The 16,981-nt window shown below is 36.9% G+C and overlaps 3 protein-coding genes and 1 long non-coding RNA gene across 6 annotated transcripts in view; 1 reads left to right on the top strand and 3 right to left on the bottom strand.

The window, feature by feature from the left end:
• The window catches only part of snx30 (sorting nexin family member 30), a 39,941-nt gene extending 33,401 nt beyond the window's left edge, over positions 1 to 6,540 (bottom strand). The window contains exon 1 of the mRNA XM_057327743.1: positions 6,286 to 6,540. Coding sequence (XP_057183726.1) covers positions 6,286 to 6,423 — 138 coding nt within the window. The 5' untranslated portion in view covers positions 6,424 to 6,540. The remainder of the gene's footprint in view (positions 1 to 6,285) is intronic.
• A 338-nt stretch (positions 6,541 to 6,878) lies between these two features.
• LOC130550314 (uncharacterized) lies at positions 6,879 to 7,470 on the top strand. The gene is made up of 2 exons (XR_008962391.1): positions 6,879 to 7,031; positions 7,327 to 7,470. It is a non-coding gene; the product is annotated as an uncharacterized LOC130550314 (long non-coding RNA).
• A 1,397-nt stretch (positions 7,471 to 8,867) lies between these two features.
• On the bottom strand, positions 8,868 to 10,289 carry lyrm7 (LYR motif containing 7). The gene is made up of 5 exons (XM_057327733.1): positions 10,148 to 10,289; positions 9,923 to 9,995; positions 9,591 to 9,661; positions 9,410 to 9,491; positions 8,868 to 9,329 (listed from the first exon to the last, which is right to left on the bottom strand). Exons 1-5 carry the CDS (start codon positions 10,163 to 10,165, stop codon positions 9,262 to 9,264), a joined length of 312 nt encoding a protein of 103 aa, XP_057183716.1. The 5' UTR covers positions 10,166 to 10,289; the 3' UTR covers positions 8,868 to 9,261.
• A 112-nt stretch (positions 10,290 to 10,401) lies between these two features.
• Positions 10,402 to 16,581, bottom strand: mat2al (methionine adenosyltransferase II, alpha-like). 3 transcript variants are annotated; one of them, XM_057327722.1, is made up of 10 exons: positions 16,556 to 16,581; positions 16,027 to 16,233; positions 15,308 to 15,385; positions 14,123 to 14,245; positions 13,290 to 13,402; positions 12,806 to 12,949; positions 12,457 to 12,675; positions 12,075 to 12,257; positions 11,769 to 11,902; positions 10,402 to 10,719 (listed from the first exon to the last, which is right to left on the bottom strand). In XM_057327722.1, exons 2-10 carry the CDS (start codon positions 16,103 to 16,105, stop codon positions 10,617 to 10,619), a joined length of 1,176 nt encoding a protein of 391 aa, XP_057183705.1. In that variant the 5' UTR covers positions 16,106 to 16,233; positions 16,556 to 16,581; the 3' UTR covers positions 10,402 to 10,616. The 3 variants fall into 3 exon arrangements, with proteins under 3 accessions (XP_057183705.1, XP_057183706.1, XP_057183707.1); XM_057327723.1 differs by lacking the exon at positions 16,556 to 16,581 and having other exon boundaries at positions 16,027 to 16,279; XM_057327724.1 differs by lacking the exon at positions 10,402 to 10,719 and having other exon boundaries at positions 11,765 to 11,902.
• Positions 16,582 to 16,981: the final 400 nt, after the last annotated feature.

Below are 16,981 nucleotides of genomic sequence, written 5' to 3'. Positions count from 1 at the left end.
TGCATGATGCATTTAGTTTATATAAATTAGTTTTAGTTTCTTTTTTTACTATTAAATAGTAATATATAGCCTATGACTTATTTTGGCAGGTTGTCGGAAGACACTTATTTTTTTAATATGTCTGTTTCTTCACTCAAACAATAACATGTTCGTGAAATAAACTCTCAGAGCAACTCTGGAGGTGAAGTTCATGTGTTAATGTCCTCATTCACGCAGACACGCAGAACAGACAGATGGCATGTGTAAATAACAAGATTCGGCATCCACATCTAGTTTGATGGACTCAATGCAGTCAGAAAACAAGTTTCACTGGCAAAATAGACTAAAACTAAGTAAAATAGCAGTTCACCATTTCAATAAGCTCTCACTTATTTATCAGCATGAGAAATACGTGTGAGCAGACTAAAATGCGTGTGTCACATGGTGAATGCATGAGACTTGAGAGCCCTGTAACATGAATTGAAAAGTTTAGCGGGCTGTGCGTCAGTAATAACGGTCCGTGGGGAAACGCAGTGCTCCGTGTGTACTGTAGTTAAATTAATTAAACAAAGCTTCGAGGCAACAAAATTTGCCTCGATTTTTTGTATTCGAATTACTCAAGTTACTCGAAGAATCATTTCAGCCCTACTTACAACATATTAAGTAAAATAATAAGAGATCAGTGAGTACCTTAGGGTGATTATAAACAAACAATGAATGTGGTAAATAATACATTAAAGGGGTCCTATTTTGCCTATTTTATAAATAGTCTTTATTATGCTTATGATGTGCTAAACAATAGGTGTTCATGTTACGATTTTCAAAAAATGCTTTATATATTACATTATTCATCTGTTTTACAGAAAACAGGCTGTTGAGTTCCTCGTTCTATGAAGTCCCTCCTACCAAAACGCTCTGATTGGTTAGGATGGATAGAAAGAGTAGAAAAGAGTAGAAAAGAGATAGAAGTCAGAACTAATCGGTCAGGTGCTGACGGAAGAGATGTGTTTCAGCAGATTCTTAAAGATGGCTACAGAATCTGCTGATCTTGTAGCAGCAGGCAGATCATACCACAAATGTGGAACAGATCCAGAGAAGGTACGTGAGAGTGATTTTTTCGCTTTTTGGGATGGCACTACAAGCCGTTGTTCATTTGCAGAGCTTAGGGATCTGACGGATACATAAGTCTATATTAGCGAGTGAAGATATGGGTGTGCAGAACCAGTGGTGGTCTTGTAGGCCAAGAACAGAGCTTTGAATTTGATGCGAGCGACTATAGGGAGCCAATGTAACTTAATGAAGAGAGAATTGACATCTGCTCTCTTCGGTTCATTGAAGAACACTCTTGCAGCTGCATTCTGAATCATCTGTAGAGGTTTGGTTGTGCAAGCTGGAAGTCCAGCCAGTAGCGCATTGCAATAGTCCAGTCTGGACAGGACAAGAGCCTGGACTAGGACTTGCGTAGCATGCTCGGACAGGAGGGGTTTAATTTTCCTAATGTTGTAGAGGATGAATCTACAGGACCGGGTGGTGCTGGCAGCATGATCCGTGAAATTTAGCTGATCATCGGTTACCACTCCCAGGTTTCTGGCCATTCTGGAAGGTGTGATGGTTGATGAGCCTAGTTGAATGGAGAGGTTGTGATAACTCTTCGGGTCGGCCGGGATTACAAGCAGTTCTGTTTTTGCAAAGTTCAGCTGCAGGTGATGGTCCTTCATCCAGAGCGAAATGTCACTCAGGCATGCTGAAATGCGTGCAGAAACAGTCGGATCATCAGGCTGAAATGACAGGTGGAGTTGTGCATCATCCCCATAGCTGTGATAGGAAAAGCCATGTTTCCGAATGACAGAACATAGGGATGTCATGTATACGGAAAAGAACAACAGTCCAAGCACTGAGCCCTGAGGCACCCATGTATTGAGATGTTGGGACTCAGAGACCTCACCTCTCCAGGATACTCTAAATGCCTCTAAATGAGGTAAGACTTGAACCATTGTAGCACCAATCCAGAGACACCCATAGCCTTGACTGTCGACAGGAGGATGTGGTGGTTAACGGTGTCAAAGGCAGCAGATAGATCCAGTAGGATGAGTACAGATGAGTTAGAGGCTGCTCTTGCCAGTCTCAGGGCTTCAATTACCCTATCTGTGTTCCAGGGGGCAGGGTCAATGTAAATTTAGATTCATGATGTCACTAACCCATGAAAAAGTTCATTGTAGTCCCAACAAGCCATTCATTGTAGTCTAGGGTTGGCGTAGTCTAGGGTAGATGATGTCTACCAAATTGCCATCGGACGATATCTACAGTGAAAGCAGTTAGAAATTGTGCAGTTAGAAATTAGAAAGGCGTGTGCCATCTGTACAGCGCGAGCTTCACAGTTATAAAGTGAGGCTTGATTGTATTGTTATTCTGATGTTACATTCAATAAAATTATACAGTGGGGCTAGTGTTGTCACGATACACACAGAAGCGTTTGAAAGTCTATCAAAGTAAAAATCAAACGCTTCTGTGTGTATCTGTGTAAGCGCTCGGTAGAGAGTGCGATGCAATGATCATTTTAAGTGCTTCCGGGTTTGGTTGCGCAAGTGCTCGGTAAGGAGCCATTCAAAGACATATCCGATGAGCTTGGAAACACAATAGCAAATCAGAGGTCTTTCATAATCTGTTCAACGGTGCTCAAAATGATAGCAGGAAATGCAAGTATCGTCACATTTAGTACCGACTGGTACCAAAGTTTGGAATCGTGACAACACTAAGTGGGGCGCGTCTTCATACCACGCAAGCTGCTCAGACATGCCTGCGTCTTCTTTGTACAACGTGGGCAAACTGCGCATCCTCTTTATACAGCGCGAGCTCCACAGTTATTAAGTCAGGCCAGTGCCAGTCTAATCTGTACAGTGCGAGTTTATATGCCCCTTAGCCTTGTTCATATTTGTTTACAACACGATTTGCAGCCCGCAGAGCAGCGAGAGTCACGGGACGAAAGTGAAACATTTGTTGGAATCAGGATGCCAGCTCAACATCGTCATGTCTGTCAGCCATCGGCGATTAGTGAAATATTGATATATAATCCATTGTTTACATCACATTTTGCCTGAACAGCATGCCCTCCATCATTGTTCTTCAATAGAATTTACAATCTCAGCACTGTTTATGTAAACTTTTATTAGTAGTAAACGTTAGACTCTTACAAACACATGAGCCCGCCTCCAAAGTTTGTTTTTTAAAAACAGGGTAGTAGTTTCATGCATAATAACCAAACAGTGCTGTGGAAAATTATGACATTCTCTCGTTCCCCCGCCAGCCAATGACATTATGGAAAAATATTAACAGACAAAACCTGTAGCCAGTGAGAAGATGCTTCCAACAGTGTGCGTGAAGTTTATTTCCTAATGTGGTTTTTGTTGTTGTTAATTGCTCACAGCGCCATTCACAGGTGAAACAACCTCGGACTCACCTGCTACTCACGACTGACTGGCAGATTCAAAATGGCATTTCTGCCCACAACAGAGGGAACAAAGGAACACGATTCGAAGTCACATTGTGAGACACGTTTGCGCTATTTCCCTGAAAGTTAACACATCAAGAGCTCTGAAAATCAAAGTGAGTAGGGCGTAGAGGTTATCACTTTTGATTGAAATAAGCCTACTGTTGTTATCCTGTCAATGATCCTGTCAGTGTTAACTGTTCTCTAAACCTTAGATCATTTTGTTTCCTAAAGGGCCGTGTCCACCGAGGCATTCTGCCCCAAGTTGAGCATTTTTCAGCTCTGGGCATCCAGTCGAACGCCGGTGCTGAGCATGGCTTAAAACGCAGAGCGCCGGCGCTGAGCATCGAAATAAACCGCAAGCTGCTCGCGTTTTCAAAAAACGCGGCGTTTCCATTGGAAACAATTGAAAAAACCCACCGTACGCCAGCAGAAACGCCTCGGTGGAGAAAGCCCCTAAGGCTGTAAGTGGCTGTTTTGGAAATAGAAATATATAATAAATTTATTATATACTAATATTATTATACATTTTTTTATTCCATTGTACTTTATCCTTTCTATTCTTACTTAGTTTTTTTTACTTTTAATAATTAAAAAACTTGACAGATGAAGCTCAGAGCGTCTTCTTTCAAATGAAACACCGTGCTTGTACTCCAAAGGGTTCATGAAAAATAATCATTTGAGTGAAACTATGTCCTTTTCATTTCTGGGCTAGAGTGAGGGGTGCGCTTCAAGAGGTTAAAATATCATAAATCCCTACAAAAAACCCTAATTTTTAAAATGTTCCATTTCCCAGAAATACACAATTAAATGGGCTTTTCCCGACACAGGCTTTTAATTACCACATACACATTACATTCGCCAAAAGGTCTCAAATTTTTGTGTACAATAAAAATACAATTGGAATACATTACTGCTGCTACTAGAATCACTACAAGCATTTAAGAAAATAATTAAGTTTACATTTTTACATCATGACCTGAGGGTTTGATAAGTATTATCACCAAACTGGTATTGTTCTTTCTTCCATTTAGAAAAAAAATTATTATGAAAAGATCAATTGATCTTTCCAATAAAATAAATTAATCGATTTGCTAGCAAGTCAAAGGTTTGTCCCAACATTTTCCTTCAGAACTTAAAGGAGTGATAAGAGTATGACACGGCTAAAACAAATATTATCATTTGTTTTAGATTTAATGCAATGTTTATACACGATTTAAGGTTCAAAAACGCTGTATTTTCCACATATTGTGCTTGTTTGTATCTCCTCTTTGCCCCGCCTCTCTGAAACGCGCAGATTTTTAAAGTGGCCCTAACACACGCGGTTTCTGCCAATCTCATTTTAATCTTGAGTACCTATAGAGTAGTATTGCATACTTCGTATCTTCGTAGAGTATTTAGTTTGATCACATTTATAAAAGATAGATACAGCTGTACGATTTTTTCCGAAAGCATACAGCGCGTATGGGGGGAGGGGTAGGCTGAGCTAAAGCACGTGCGCACCCATTGCCAACAAAACACAGACACAGTTAACAATAACATTCATCACCCAAATGCAGTGAATAAACACCTGAACTTCTCGAACATATGCTCTCTCTCTCCTGCACACAAGTGAAAGTGACGTCTGCGCATGCTCCTTCTCCCGCTCTACTTGCTGCCGCGTGCTTTTCCGGGAGAATTGTCCAATAAGGAACTAAGAAAAATTGTTATGAAACAGTTTTATATGTTCGAAAAAAAACTTTCTGAAACCTGTACGATCGCTGGGGGAGTGTATCGAGCACAGAAATACTAAGTAATACATAAGAACATCAGGTTCCAAAGCAATTGTACTGACAGGTACGCCCACCTTACTTGCGTATACATTTGGGCAGTCTTAGTGAAATCATACCACGAACTGACGTAGATTTGTGGGGGTGTGGTTACACGAGGCTTTTCAGGCAGGTCTGGGTGAGCATTAGCTTTTAGATAGAATACATCTTTTGTTCCGACACTTTAATTTCTGCAATTTTACGTGTCTAATACATGCATGGGCAACTTATAACACACCAAAGACACAGAAAAACACGTGTTCGCGCCATATGACCCCTTTAACACAACACATCATTACTATCGCCCATCAATACTATCTACAGAATTGATTATCCACACCATTACACATTACTCAAACAACCAAATTAATTAAGTAAAAAGTGTCCTTGATTTAAAAAAACAGGATTATTGCATGTGCAGGATTCAATAACAGATGGTCAATAGTTTTACTGTACTCATAAATGCAATTTTCATATACAATGGCATTTACTCTGTTCAGAAAAGTATTCCATGACAAATGGCACTGTATGTTTAAAGTACTCGATGCCTGGCCTTAATAAATCTACTCAATAATTTAAATGATTATGTCTAAATAAAATACTACTTTAAGTTTAGCAAATCATAAACCTTTCACTTGTTATAGACTCAGACTGAGCATCACAAACAAAAGACACAGTTTTCAACAAAACCTGTTGAAAACAATACTAATGCTCCATTACAAATACCACCATGAATTAACATAAAATCGTTTTTAAAAATCTTTTTATGCAGAGTCCAGTAGAATTTAAAGGTTTTCTAATGGTTCCCATCCTCCAGATAACATCCCACCAATATTACCCAACAGCCTATCTGTTTCCATTAAAACAGATACAATTCCCATTACACCCATTAAATCCATTCGTATGTCTATGGTGGTTTTCTTAATAGGGACCTGTGGTGACCAAAAGTGATGCATGAACCCTTGTTGCCCAATACGAGTCTCACTATAGGGTTCTCGGTGATGGGTTTACCTTCTCTCCTGGGTTGCTGGTGTTCAGTGTATCAGGGCTGCAGCTCCGCGCAGACTCCTCCGCGGACAGCGGGTGGCAGATGTCCTGGAGGGATTTCTGCCCGGATGAGGGCAGTGATCTGGGGGTACCAGTACTCATCGCGCAGGGAAAGAGCGCCGATGGCGACAATTCGCGCAGGTGTTTAATATCACTGCCGCACCAACTGAAGCAGCAAACGTTTGTCAGCTGACCGTCAGCGCGCAGCCGCGAAATTTACATTGGTCAGCTGACTCTTAACAAAGACGCACACTTCCGGAACCCAAACGTTTAATAACCCATAATAAAAGTCTCAAAATTGCGTAAAAGTCTTGCGTTTTTTTTCCGTTTTATAAACACTTTTATGTATTGTTTTACATACAATATTGTGAGACAATTCCAAAATGTCATGACATACTAAATAAAGAAACAGGGACAGCGGCATTTACATCACAGGTCATTTGAGAATGCTTTAAATTAATAAATATAATAGGAGTAAAACAGATTATTATTATTAAAATGTAATACAAGAATCTTGAAAAAGATAAAGTAAAATAGGATCACTCTTTAGCCTACTGTCTTGTTGCAAGGGTGTGTTTTGTGAACGAATGTACATTTTATTCACAGTGTTACCAGAAGGGGGCAGTAATGCCCTTACTGAAAGTCTTTATATGTACAGCAGAAGAACTTCTGCATCTCAGTGGCAGCATGGAGATACACTTTCACATGAGGTATGTTACATGCAGATAATATATTTATCAGTAAAACTGTTAGGGACGCTAAGATTTTAAAAGTTGGCTGTAATTTGATGTTATGCTTAAATTAACTTGTTAAATGATAAGTTTAAAACTTTTTTGAAGGTTACAGAGTTCGATTGACCCAGTGATTAAACACACTACCCATCTGACCCTGATCTAGGGGCAAGATTATTCACTCTTTTATGAGGGTCCATCTGACATATGTTCTATTTTGCTTTTCAAAAGTGTTGCTATCGTAACATTTGTATTCCGTTTCTTTCTTTTTCAGCGGGAGACTCGAGCGTGGAATGCACGTGTTAACGATTCGTCCCAGTTTGCTCGAATAGTTTGTTTGACAAATGGCGTATTTCTTCGTGTAATTCATGATGATAATTTTTTGTAAGAATAAAAAATAAACTTGTTAAACAATGTGTTTTGGGATTGAAGTGTTTGTCTTAAAAAAAATATTTGTTAAGAGGTTAGTTGTTTTCCACTGCCTTTCCAAAGTCACAATTGACTGGTGAGTTACCGTTAATGTGGTAGGCTATATTAAAGATTTCAACTTTTAAAAAATTCATCTTTTTTATCCATAATTATCCTGGTTATACTGCCTCGTGTGTGTCTTTGTCGCTGCCAGTCTTGCCCTCCCCAGTACAGTGGCGCTGTTTACATACAAGAGCAGGGCCCGTATTCATGAAAAATCTTAGCGCAAAGAGTTGCTCCTAGTGACAAATTTCCAAGAAAATTCTTAGAAATGTGGGCGTTTCCCCTTAAAATTACAGAAAAGATCCTAGTAAAGAAAAAATTCATGAAGCATCTTAACACTTAAAAGAGCTCATAAGGTCAAAAAGTTTAGGAGTTGCGAGGGGGACTCAAGAGACTTAAGAGTTTCTTTAGAAGCAGAGAATGGACGAAACACGAAAAGTGAGGAGGAATGTGTTTCAATGGGTCCGTGTAACGCTTTGCAGTTCTTTTTTCAATTTTCACCATGAAAATTAATCCAATGAAAATTGGTTTCAAACTTTAATTTTCAACGTTCATGAGTACTTCACAAATGGATAATTGTTTCTCAGTTTCATTTTCAATTATACGTGTTTGGGTAATTGTTTCAGAATTTCTGATTTTCGAACAAACAAAAATTACTTGTTTTTCTAATTTTACATTTATATGCTTGCGCTTGCAGCTGGATCGTACCATTATCGCCGGTGGTATATAATAAATATCTTATTTGAATATGACTACATTTTTATTTTAGGATCTTAATTTAAATATGTCAGCATGAGACCTCATTCTACAATATTTGAAGAGTGTGGTTCCAAAATGAGAACTCCGTTTTGAATTTTTCTCTAAAATCATGTTTTATTGTGTTAGCTTTATTTTTTTAGTTATTATGGCTTAAATCGAAGCAAACCAACTCCAGTTTGATTGATATTAATTGGAATGCACAATAAAAAAAACATGATTTTTTAAAATTATCTCATTTTGGAATCAAACTCTTCATTTCTATGAGTAAATGACTGACAGAGAATCATCCTCTATCAGCCAATCACTGTGGTCATAGTCAGTAAACTTGGTGATATCATCCACAGCAACGAGGTCAACACTGCCCTTTTTCATATCTTAAGATTTCTTTCTGTTCCTTCGTAAAAGTTGCTCTCACCAGCGTTGTGAATAGGTTTTAAGTGGAAACTCTTAACTAAAAGCTCTTAGTGTTAAGATAAAAATGTTTTGTGAATACAGGCCCTGTTTTTTTAAATCTGTTAAAAGTCGTGTAGTTTATTCCAGCCTGTAATGACATTAAAAGGTAAACAAAGGATTAAACGAGTCAAACAAGCTTTTATTATAATTTAATAAACACTATGCTAAAGAAATATTTACAGTGTAGCTGTAGGTTCCATTATGGAGCATGATTGTAATAAATGTAACACGTTTTAAAGTTACATTAGACTTTGCTATGTGATCTTCAGTGGAATTTAAAATCTAAAATAGTATGATTTTGGACGTTAGTCAAAGACCTTGTATTTAATTTTACAGTAAACAAGTCTTTGAGGAATAAATGTATGTTCTGTTTTGTTTTATTGATTAACAAGCTGGTGTAACATTAAAAACATCTTTCTGAAATATTTGCAGAGGACAGAAAACTTTTTAAAAAAGGGTTCTGAAAATAAGATATGACCTGTACAAACTGATTGGTTTCACTATCAATAAATATAAATCTTTCAGGTTATGTCTTTCCTGGGGTATCACAGTAAGGTACATTTTCTAACAGGAGGCTCTTCCGTGGCCGTAACACTACAAAAATATAAGCAACAATCATTAGGCAAAGACAATAATCAGCCCTTAAAATGTAAAATTACACACAAATTACTCACACAATTTGTTTTCCTCCACATGCTCTGCTTGTATTACATTTTCACGAAGGATGGTCTCAACTGATCGGGCCATTTTCAGCATCTAAGGGATAGGTAAGGTAAGGGAAAGGTAAGGTGAGGGAAAGGTAGTAGCACCGTAATCCAACCCAATAGCTAGGCTACATATAATCGCATGACATACCTCTTTAATATTTTCATCTGATGTTTCATTTTTGTTTCTTTTGAATTCTTCGTTTATTTTTAACCTAGCAGCTTTGCATTCAACAAAACAAGTGTTAGACATTAACTAAGATAACAATATCATTATACACATACGTTTTTTTTACAAACAAACTAATAAATGTGCAAAGTATAAACATTAAGATAACAAAGAGCAGCAGACTAAATATAAAAACAACAAAATTAAAATAAAAACGAGTGAAGCAAATAAAACCGAAATAATTAAACAGTTTTTTGTTTATGTAGCATCTTAGTAAAATGAAACTGGAGGTTGAATCAAATATTACCCGATACCTGTCATAGCTCTGTTGTCATCTTTAAATACATCTTTTCGTGTTTTGTGCAGATCTTTGAACACCCGAAGCACCTATGAAATAAAAAAATCGTATTTGATCTCATTCTTTATTGACAACCACGTTTTATTTCAAACTGTGTAGGCAAAAATAAATACCACAAAAAAACACAATCTATTAGCTAAATAAAACTGCACAAATAAACAAAAATTCGGCAGATTCTCACCTTCATGCGTGACCCCATGATGCACTTCTTATTCGTCAATGTTTATTTAATATAGTGCTGCACACAGCGCCACCTGCTAGACTGGAAGTGCACAGCTTTGTGGCTATATTCTTATTCAAGTATACCCAGAACGATCCAGGGAAAATAAAGATTGGGAAATATCTTTCTTGTGCCCCATTCTTATATTTCCAGTTAAACCAAATACATAAACAAGTTCAGTTGTACATTTTGAACATTCTCTTTGAAACAACTGAATACTGGTGCTCAATAACATATTTTTTATTACTCTCCATTGATATATCTTGAAGAATATAAATAGTGGTTTCATATTTTCAGTCTACATTTAAAACATTTACAGTGATCGATACATTTACAAAACGATACGGTATTAGCATAAACAGAATTATAAATTATGATCTGGAATTTCAGGGTTATTCTGATGTTTTAATTCATAAATATGTTAAATATTTCAGAAGCTAAGTTTCTTTGGCTTTTCCCAAGGAAATTCCTCTCGTCCAAAGTGTCCATAGCAGGCTGTTTTCTGGTAGATTGGTTTCTTCAAATCAAGCTCCCTGTAAGACGTTAAGATGTTATGTAATATGAAGCAATACATTGTAACATCGTGTGTGTGTGTTCATGTTTTTATATCCCGGTGGGGACCTAAACATGAACGTTCACCAACACATGGGGACTCGTGTCACTGTGGGGACCAAAATTGAGGTCCCCAATGGCAAAAAAGCTTTTAAATTGTACAGAACGATATTTTTTAAAAATCTAAAAATGCAAAAAGTTTTCTATGATCTTTAGGGGTTGGGTTGGGTTAGGGGTAGGGGATAAAATATACAGTTTGTACAGTATAAAAAACATTACGCCTATGGACTGTCCACACAGAGATAATAAACCAGACATGTGTGTGCGTGCGTGCGTGCGTGCGTGAGGGCGTGAGGGTGTTGTATTTATATTACACATTTTCGTTCACAATCAATTTTTTAATTCACAAATCATAATTACTTAAAGGGATACTTCACCCAAAAATGACAATTCTGTCATCATTTACTCACATTTGAGTTGTTCCAAATCTAAAAAAAAATGATGAACAGAGAAACATATTTGGAGGAATGCTTATAACCAGACAGATTTTGCCCCCCATTGACTACTATAGTAGAAAAAAATACAATGGTAGTCAAAAGTGCCCCAGAACTGTTTGCCGTCCTACATTCTTCAAAATATCTTCTTTTGTGTTCAACTGAACAAAAAAAAATGATAAAGTAATTTTTCCTTCTATGTGAGTCAGTGGGGGGGGCAAGATCTGTTTGGTTATAAGCATTCTTCCAAATATCTTTCTATGTGTTCATCAGAACAAAGAAATGTATAAAGATTTGGAACAACTCAAAGGTGAGTAAACGATGACAGAATTTTTGGGTGACGTATCCCTTTAATTAAAAAATAATTATTGTTAGTACAACACATTATTTTTCTTCTGAAGAACAGAGAGATGCACATACTTTTTGCTGACACTCTCATCACAGGATTGATTAAGCTATTAAAGGAATAGGTCTCCACTGACTTTCCATAGTAAGTTTTCAATTTTGGCCTAACTTTTCATAAAAATGTCACTTACTTGACGATGACCCCAGGCCTCAGGTCAAAATTATTCTTAACAATCTCTAAAAGTTGGTCCTCATCTCGCGTTGACGTCCCATAATGAAAAATAGACACAGACAAAGGGTGACTAATACCAATAGCATATGAGACCTATAAAAAGCAATAAATGTTACATTATAAGCATAAATAAAATAAAAAAACAAAGCCTATGATTCACTTATCTCTTACGAATGACTTCATTCAAGTCTTACTTCTATGTCTCACATAATGCCAACAGCTTATTTAAGATAAGCCTTAATAATAATTAGCCAATAAATCTTACCTGAACCAAAACTCTCCTACACAGCTTGGCTTTGACAAGTGATTTGGCCACCCAGCGGGCAGCATAAGCACCAGAGCGGTCCACTTTTGAGTAATCTTTACCAGAGAAAGCTCCACCACCATGCCCACCCCATCCACCATATGTGTCAACAATGATCTTTCTTCCTGTGAGACCAGCATCACCCTGAAAAAATAAGAATTCACTTATTAAGATAATGAAAATAATGTAACATTTTGAGTATTTGCCAGGCCATTGCAATAGAGTTGCTGAGTTAGGGAGATAAGAATTTTTGCAAAACCTTAAGTATATAAACAATAGTAATATAGATGCTTAGAAAACACCAATAAGATCAGATTAACTCTGAGGGTCTCAGTTTTCTTACTTGTGGACCACCCATAAGGAACTTTCCACTAGGCAGAAGGTGATAAACGGTCTTGTCATCCAGGTATTTGGCGGGGATGACTGCCTTCACAACTTTTTCCATTAGATTTTGACGAATTTCAGCCAGCGGGATGTCAGGTGTGTGCTGAACGGAGATGACCAGTGTATGAATGCGGAGAGGCTCCATGGCACCCACGTTGTCACGATATTCCACAGTCACCTATGCAGTAGCAGTGCCTTTGTTAATAATTAAAAACATCATAATCTGGCTTGTTTCCAGCCCTGTATACAGAGATAACTAGATGTTGGAGAACTATGTTAGATGATTAGTCATGTCATCAACCTTTCACCTGAGTCTTTGAATCTGGGAGAATCCAAGGACAAACTCCAGTCTTTGAAAGCTCCTTCATTTTGGCATTTAATTTGTGTGCTAGCGTGATGGTGAGAGGCATACACTCTTCGGTTTCATCAGTGGCATAGCCGAACATTAAACCCTGTTGGAAAATAGTGAAAAAGTTAAATAAAACAATCTAACCTAGATGTTTCTAAATGGAGAAACATTTTGAAAAGTAAGAGGCACAAAATAAATACTGTATTTAAATGAATTAAGGAGTGCTTTGATATGACTATTGCCAAAAGCATCAATAAAAAAATATTCAACAATAATAAAAGCAAAAATACAAAAAAAGTAGCGAATATGTCCACAAAATAAAGGGAAGAAAAGTATAAAGCATAATACATCACCCACACTTTATCACATTAAAATTTCTGACAAAGAATATATTTAAAAAATAAAATAAGTTTGAAATAAAATTTAAAACACAATATAGTGACCTGATCACCAGCACCAATATCTTCCGTATCTCTGCCTTCAAACACACAGTCACTGATTTCCACACACTGTGGCTGCAGTGACACAAGCACATTGCAGGTCTTGTAGTCAAAACCTGGAGAAAGTACATACAATAAAGATGGTCCATTGTGTTTATTTAATCAGTTATTGTCACGGTCCTACCTTCTTGTTTATGAATTCCTAGTCGTGTGGCAGGATCGGGACAGAGCCCTTAGGTTTTATGTGAGAAAGCCATGAGTTGTTTGTTTTTTACTTCTCATGTGTTTTCTCATGTCTCGTCATTGGCCCCGCCCCTCTGGTTTTGTGTATTGCCTCCCTGCCATGTCTAATGTTTCCCACCTGCCCTGTGTCATTATCCCTCGTTTGTGTTCTCCTATAAATGCCCTCATGTTTCTTTGTCCTGTGCTGGTGTATTGTGTCGTTGAGTGCCTTTCGTTTTCCATGGTCGCTGTGTTCCTGTTTTCTGTGTAATCCCCCATCCAGTAGTAAGTGTTCAGTATAGTTTTTGTCTAAGTGTTTATTTTTTAGTTTAGTATCAGTTAGTCTGCGTCCTATTGTTTGTATTATTATTTTGTGACCTGTCGTTTTCCCCCATCGAGGGTGTTTTGTTTTGTACCTTTTGTTTTGTTAAAAGAATAAAATCCTCTCTGTTAACCCCTTCACCTCTGCCTGCCTGCATTTGGGTTCTTCCACGTATTCCATGACAGTTATAGCCTTATCTTACTAAATTAAGTAGATAAAGAGTTACCAAAGGCTCTTTATGACTTAAAATCGCTGACAAAGGTATAATATGACAGGTAAAGATAGTTGTTACCCTTGGATGAGTCATCATATCCAATATTCTTGATAGTGTCTCTGACCACTTTCTGTAGATCCACTACGGCCTTTGATGTCACCTCACCACACAAAAGGATCATACCAGTCTTGGACACACACTCTGTTTCAAAAAGTATTAAATGAAACCAAATGAAACACCATTATTACAATGTATTACATGTTAATAATATATATATATTAGGGCTGTCAACGTTAACGCGTTAACGCATGCGATTAATTTTTTCAAATTAACGCGTGAGAAAATATTTATCGCAATTAACGCAGCATCCGTTTGTTTTGACATCCTTTGTCTAGCGTCACATTATGTAATCACGCTCTTATTGTGTACAGGCTTTTAAACCACTTAAGCGCGATTTGAAACAGTTGCTTTGAGGCGTTCAATGAAGATAGACAGCTTCTAAACTGTGGGACGCGGCAAAACGCAACGCGAGGTCCAGTCTGGTGTGTACAGTAACGGCTGCGTCGGTGAATCTCTGTCAGACAGCGCATCCGTGTTAAATTCTCTTTCGTGCTTGAATGGATAAAACCACACAAGATTATGTCAGAAAGCCCGTTTTGTCTAGCATTTTCTTAAGCACAGACTTCAAAGTGTAAAATAAAATCTTAAATGAAGTCCACACCATGGAGGGCAGCGAGGGCAATGCCTCTAACTCCAAAGAACAAAATAAAAGAAGAAATCAATGTGATTTTGTAGCTTTAATGAGAATTCTTCTGCATTTAATTTATAATTAGCATTAAAGACTGTAAAGTGTCCTTCAATTCTGTATATTTCCTACATGAGCTCTCAATTATACTGTTGAATGGCTATAATTAATGTTAAAATAATCATTTAATAGAGACATCAGTTACAATACTAATATCAAAATTTAGCTTTCATAAAATGATGCTGTTAAAGAAATATGTTGTTTCTACATCAATTTGAAGATAAATGTGAAATTATTAAATGTAAAATATATTTTAAAATAATGATATGTGTATGCGATGATATAATGATGATTAAATTACAGCAAAATAGTGATTATCCGCCGAAATTTTTATTAAACGACGTTGAACAAGCTAAAAATAGTATATATATATATATAAATTTATATATATATCTCAAAGATAGGATTTGTAAATCAACACAATTTAGCTTTCCAACATTTCCAACATGTTATTATACCACAAGCTACTTTGGAGTCAGGGTCTTGTGCCAGGTAAGCATCCAGAACAGCATCACTGATCTGATCGCACATTTTATCTGTTGTATAGAAAACAACATTGTTATAAAGCTTATGAAGGTGATTCGTTCATTATCAATGCAACTAGCTATAGGAGCATGTGTAGACATGTCTAATAAAACTGTTTAGCATTATACAGTGCTTAACAAATGTATTACCACCCAATGTTAAGTTAGTGGCACAGCTGCCCTAAACTAACAGTACTGGTGATTACCGGAATGATTTGTTATGATTCTGTAATGGTTAATGCACCAGGTAGTGTAAGCTCTTTAGTCATAGTAGTGCCTATTTCTAATGCTAAAATATAATTATTGTTGCTATGAATTTTCAAATTTACTTTAAAGCACTTTATAATTGTTTTATTTAGATGCCTAATTACAGTCAATAACATGAACAGTAAGTATACGTTTTTTTTGTTAATATGTGTGAATAAAGACTATTTAGTTGTTTCAATTTGATATTTGCCTAATAAAATGTTTACAAGTTCTTGACAAATTCCCAAAACATGTTTTCTCATTATTATGACAGCTGGTCAAATAACTTGCATTTGAATAAATAACCACATAACGACATGATGAAAACACTAACAGTGACATGTTATGTTAACATAATTGTATCTATTAACCTATAGCAATTAAATCAATGTTTTACATTTACTCACCTGAATGACCTTCTCCAACAGACTCAGATGTGAATAGGAAAGTTTTTCCTGATTTATTATAGCCAGAAGTAGGATTCATGATGAACGCAAAGTGAACAAAACTACTTCAAATGCAACCAACTGAGCGTCTATGGTTATTATGGCTGAAGTGTAAAGAACTTTTATGGGCGTGGCCTTAGACCATTACTGTCTTCACTTTTATGCCAGCTGTAAGTGGAAAGAGAAAGCCATGGAAGTGGTTATATTGTTGCCGTTTTAGAAGTGGCCAGCAGAGGCACAAAATAAATGTTCTATCTATTGTGACCTGCAGCGCTGTATATTTTAAAAAGTGCTCAAATTAAATAATATAAATATATCGCGTTTAAACACGCCACTGTTTCAGTTATATACGTTAGATGTCAATGTGATGGTGAAGCAAGCAGACGGCGATGCTCTGGAGAACCAGAGTAGTTTTTCATGATTAGGATTTGTTGTGAATGGAAACAAATCACTGTATTTAAGAATGTCATTTTTTATGAATACTGCTTACAACTCAGAGGAGAAGTTGGGCCTTCAACGCCCCCACCAGGAAGGAAAATCACCGTCATATCGAAAAAGCTAGTAAAATGTTCTGTCCACAAAGTGCCTTCGTGGCACCGGAAATAATGGTGTTGTTTCATGATGGGAACTGTAGTTTTAATGCGTCCGCTAGATGGGACAAAATACAGATTTCCCTAGTCTCGTGTTAATCTAATCTACATTAAAAATGAATATTATTACATATTCGTGTTTGTTTATTTATTATTATATAGAACAAATGGCATGTGTACATTTTATATTGATATCTTGTCACTGCTGCCTCCAAATATAGCCCATAGAATTCCTCAGCACCTCCTGTTCATGATTCATATTTGCAGTTCAAAATGAATAATACATTTCTAAAAAGGGATGTTGTCAGATAGCTTCATAACGAACT

This window comes from Triplophysa rosa, unplaced genomic scaffold, assembly GCF_024868665.1.
Source record: "Triplophysa rosa unplaced genomic scaffold, Trosa_1v2 scaffold287_ERROPOS314419, whole genome shotgun sequence".
In the NCBI taxonomy this organism is placed as follows: Eukaryota; Metazoa; Chordata; class Actinopteri; order Cypriniformes; family Nemacheilidae; genus Triplophysa; species Triplophysa rosa.
Note: the sequence above shows the minus strand (reverse complement) of the source record. Positions and strands in the feature narration are given on the sequence as shown.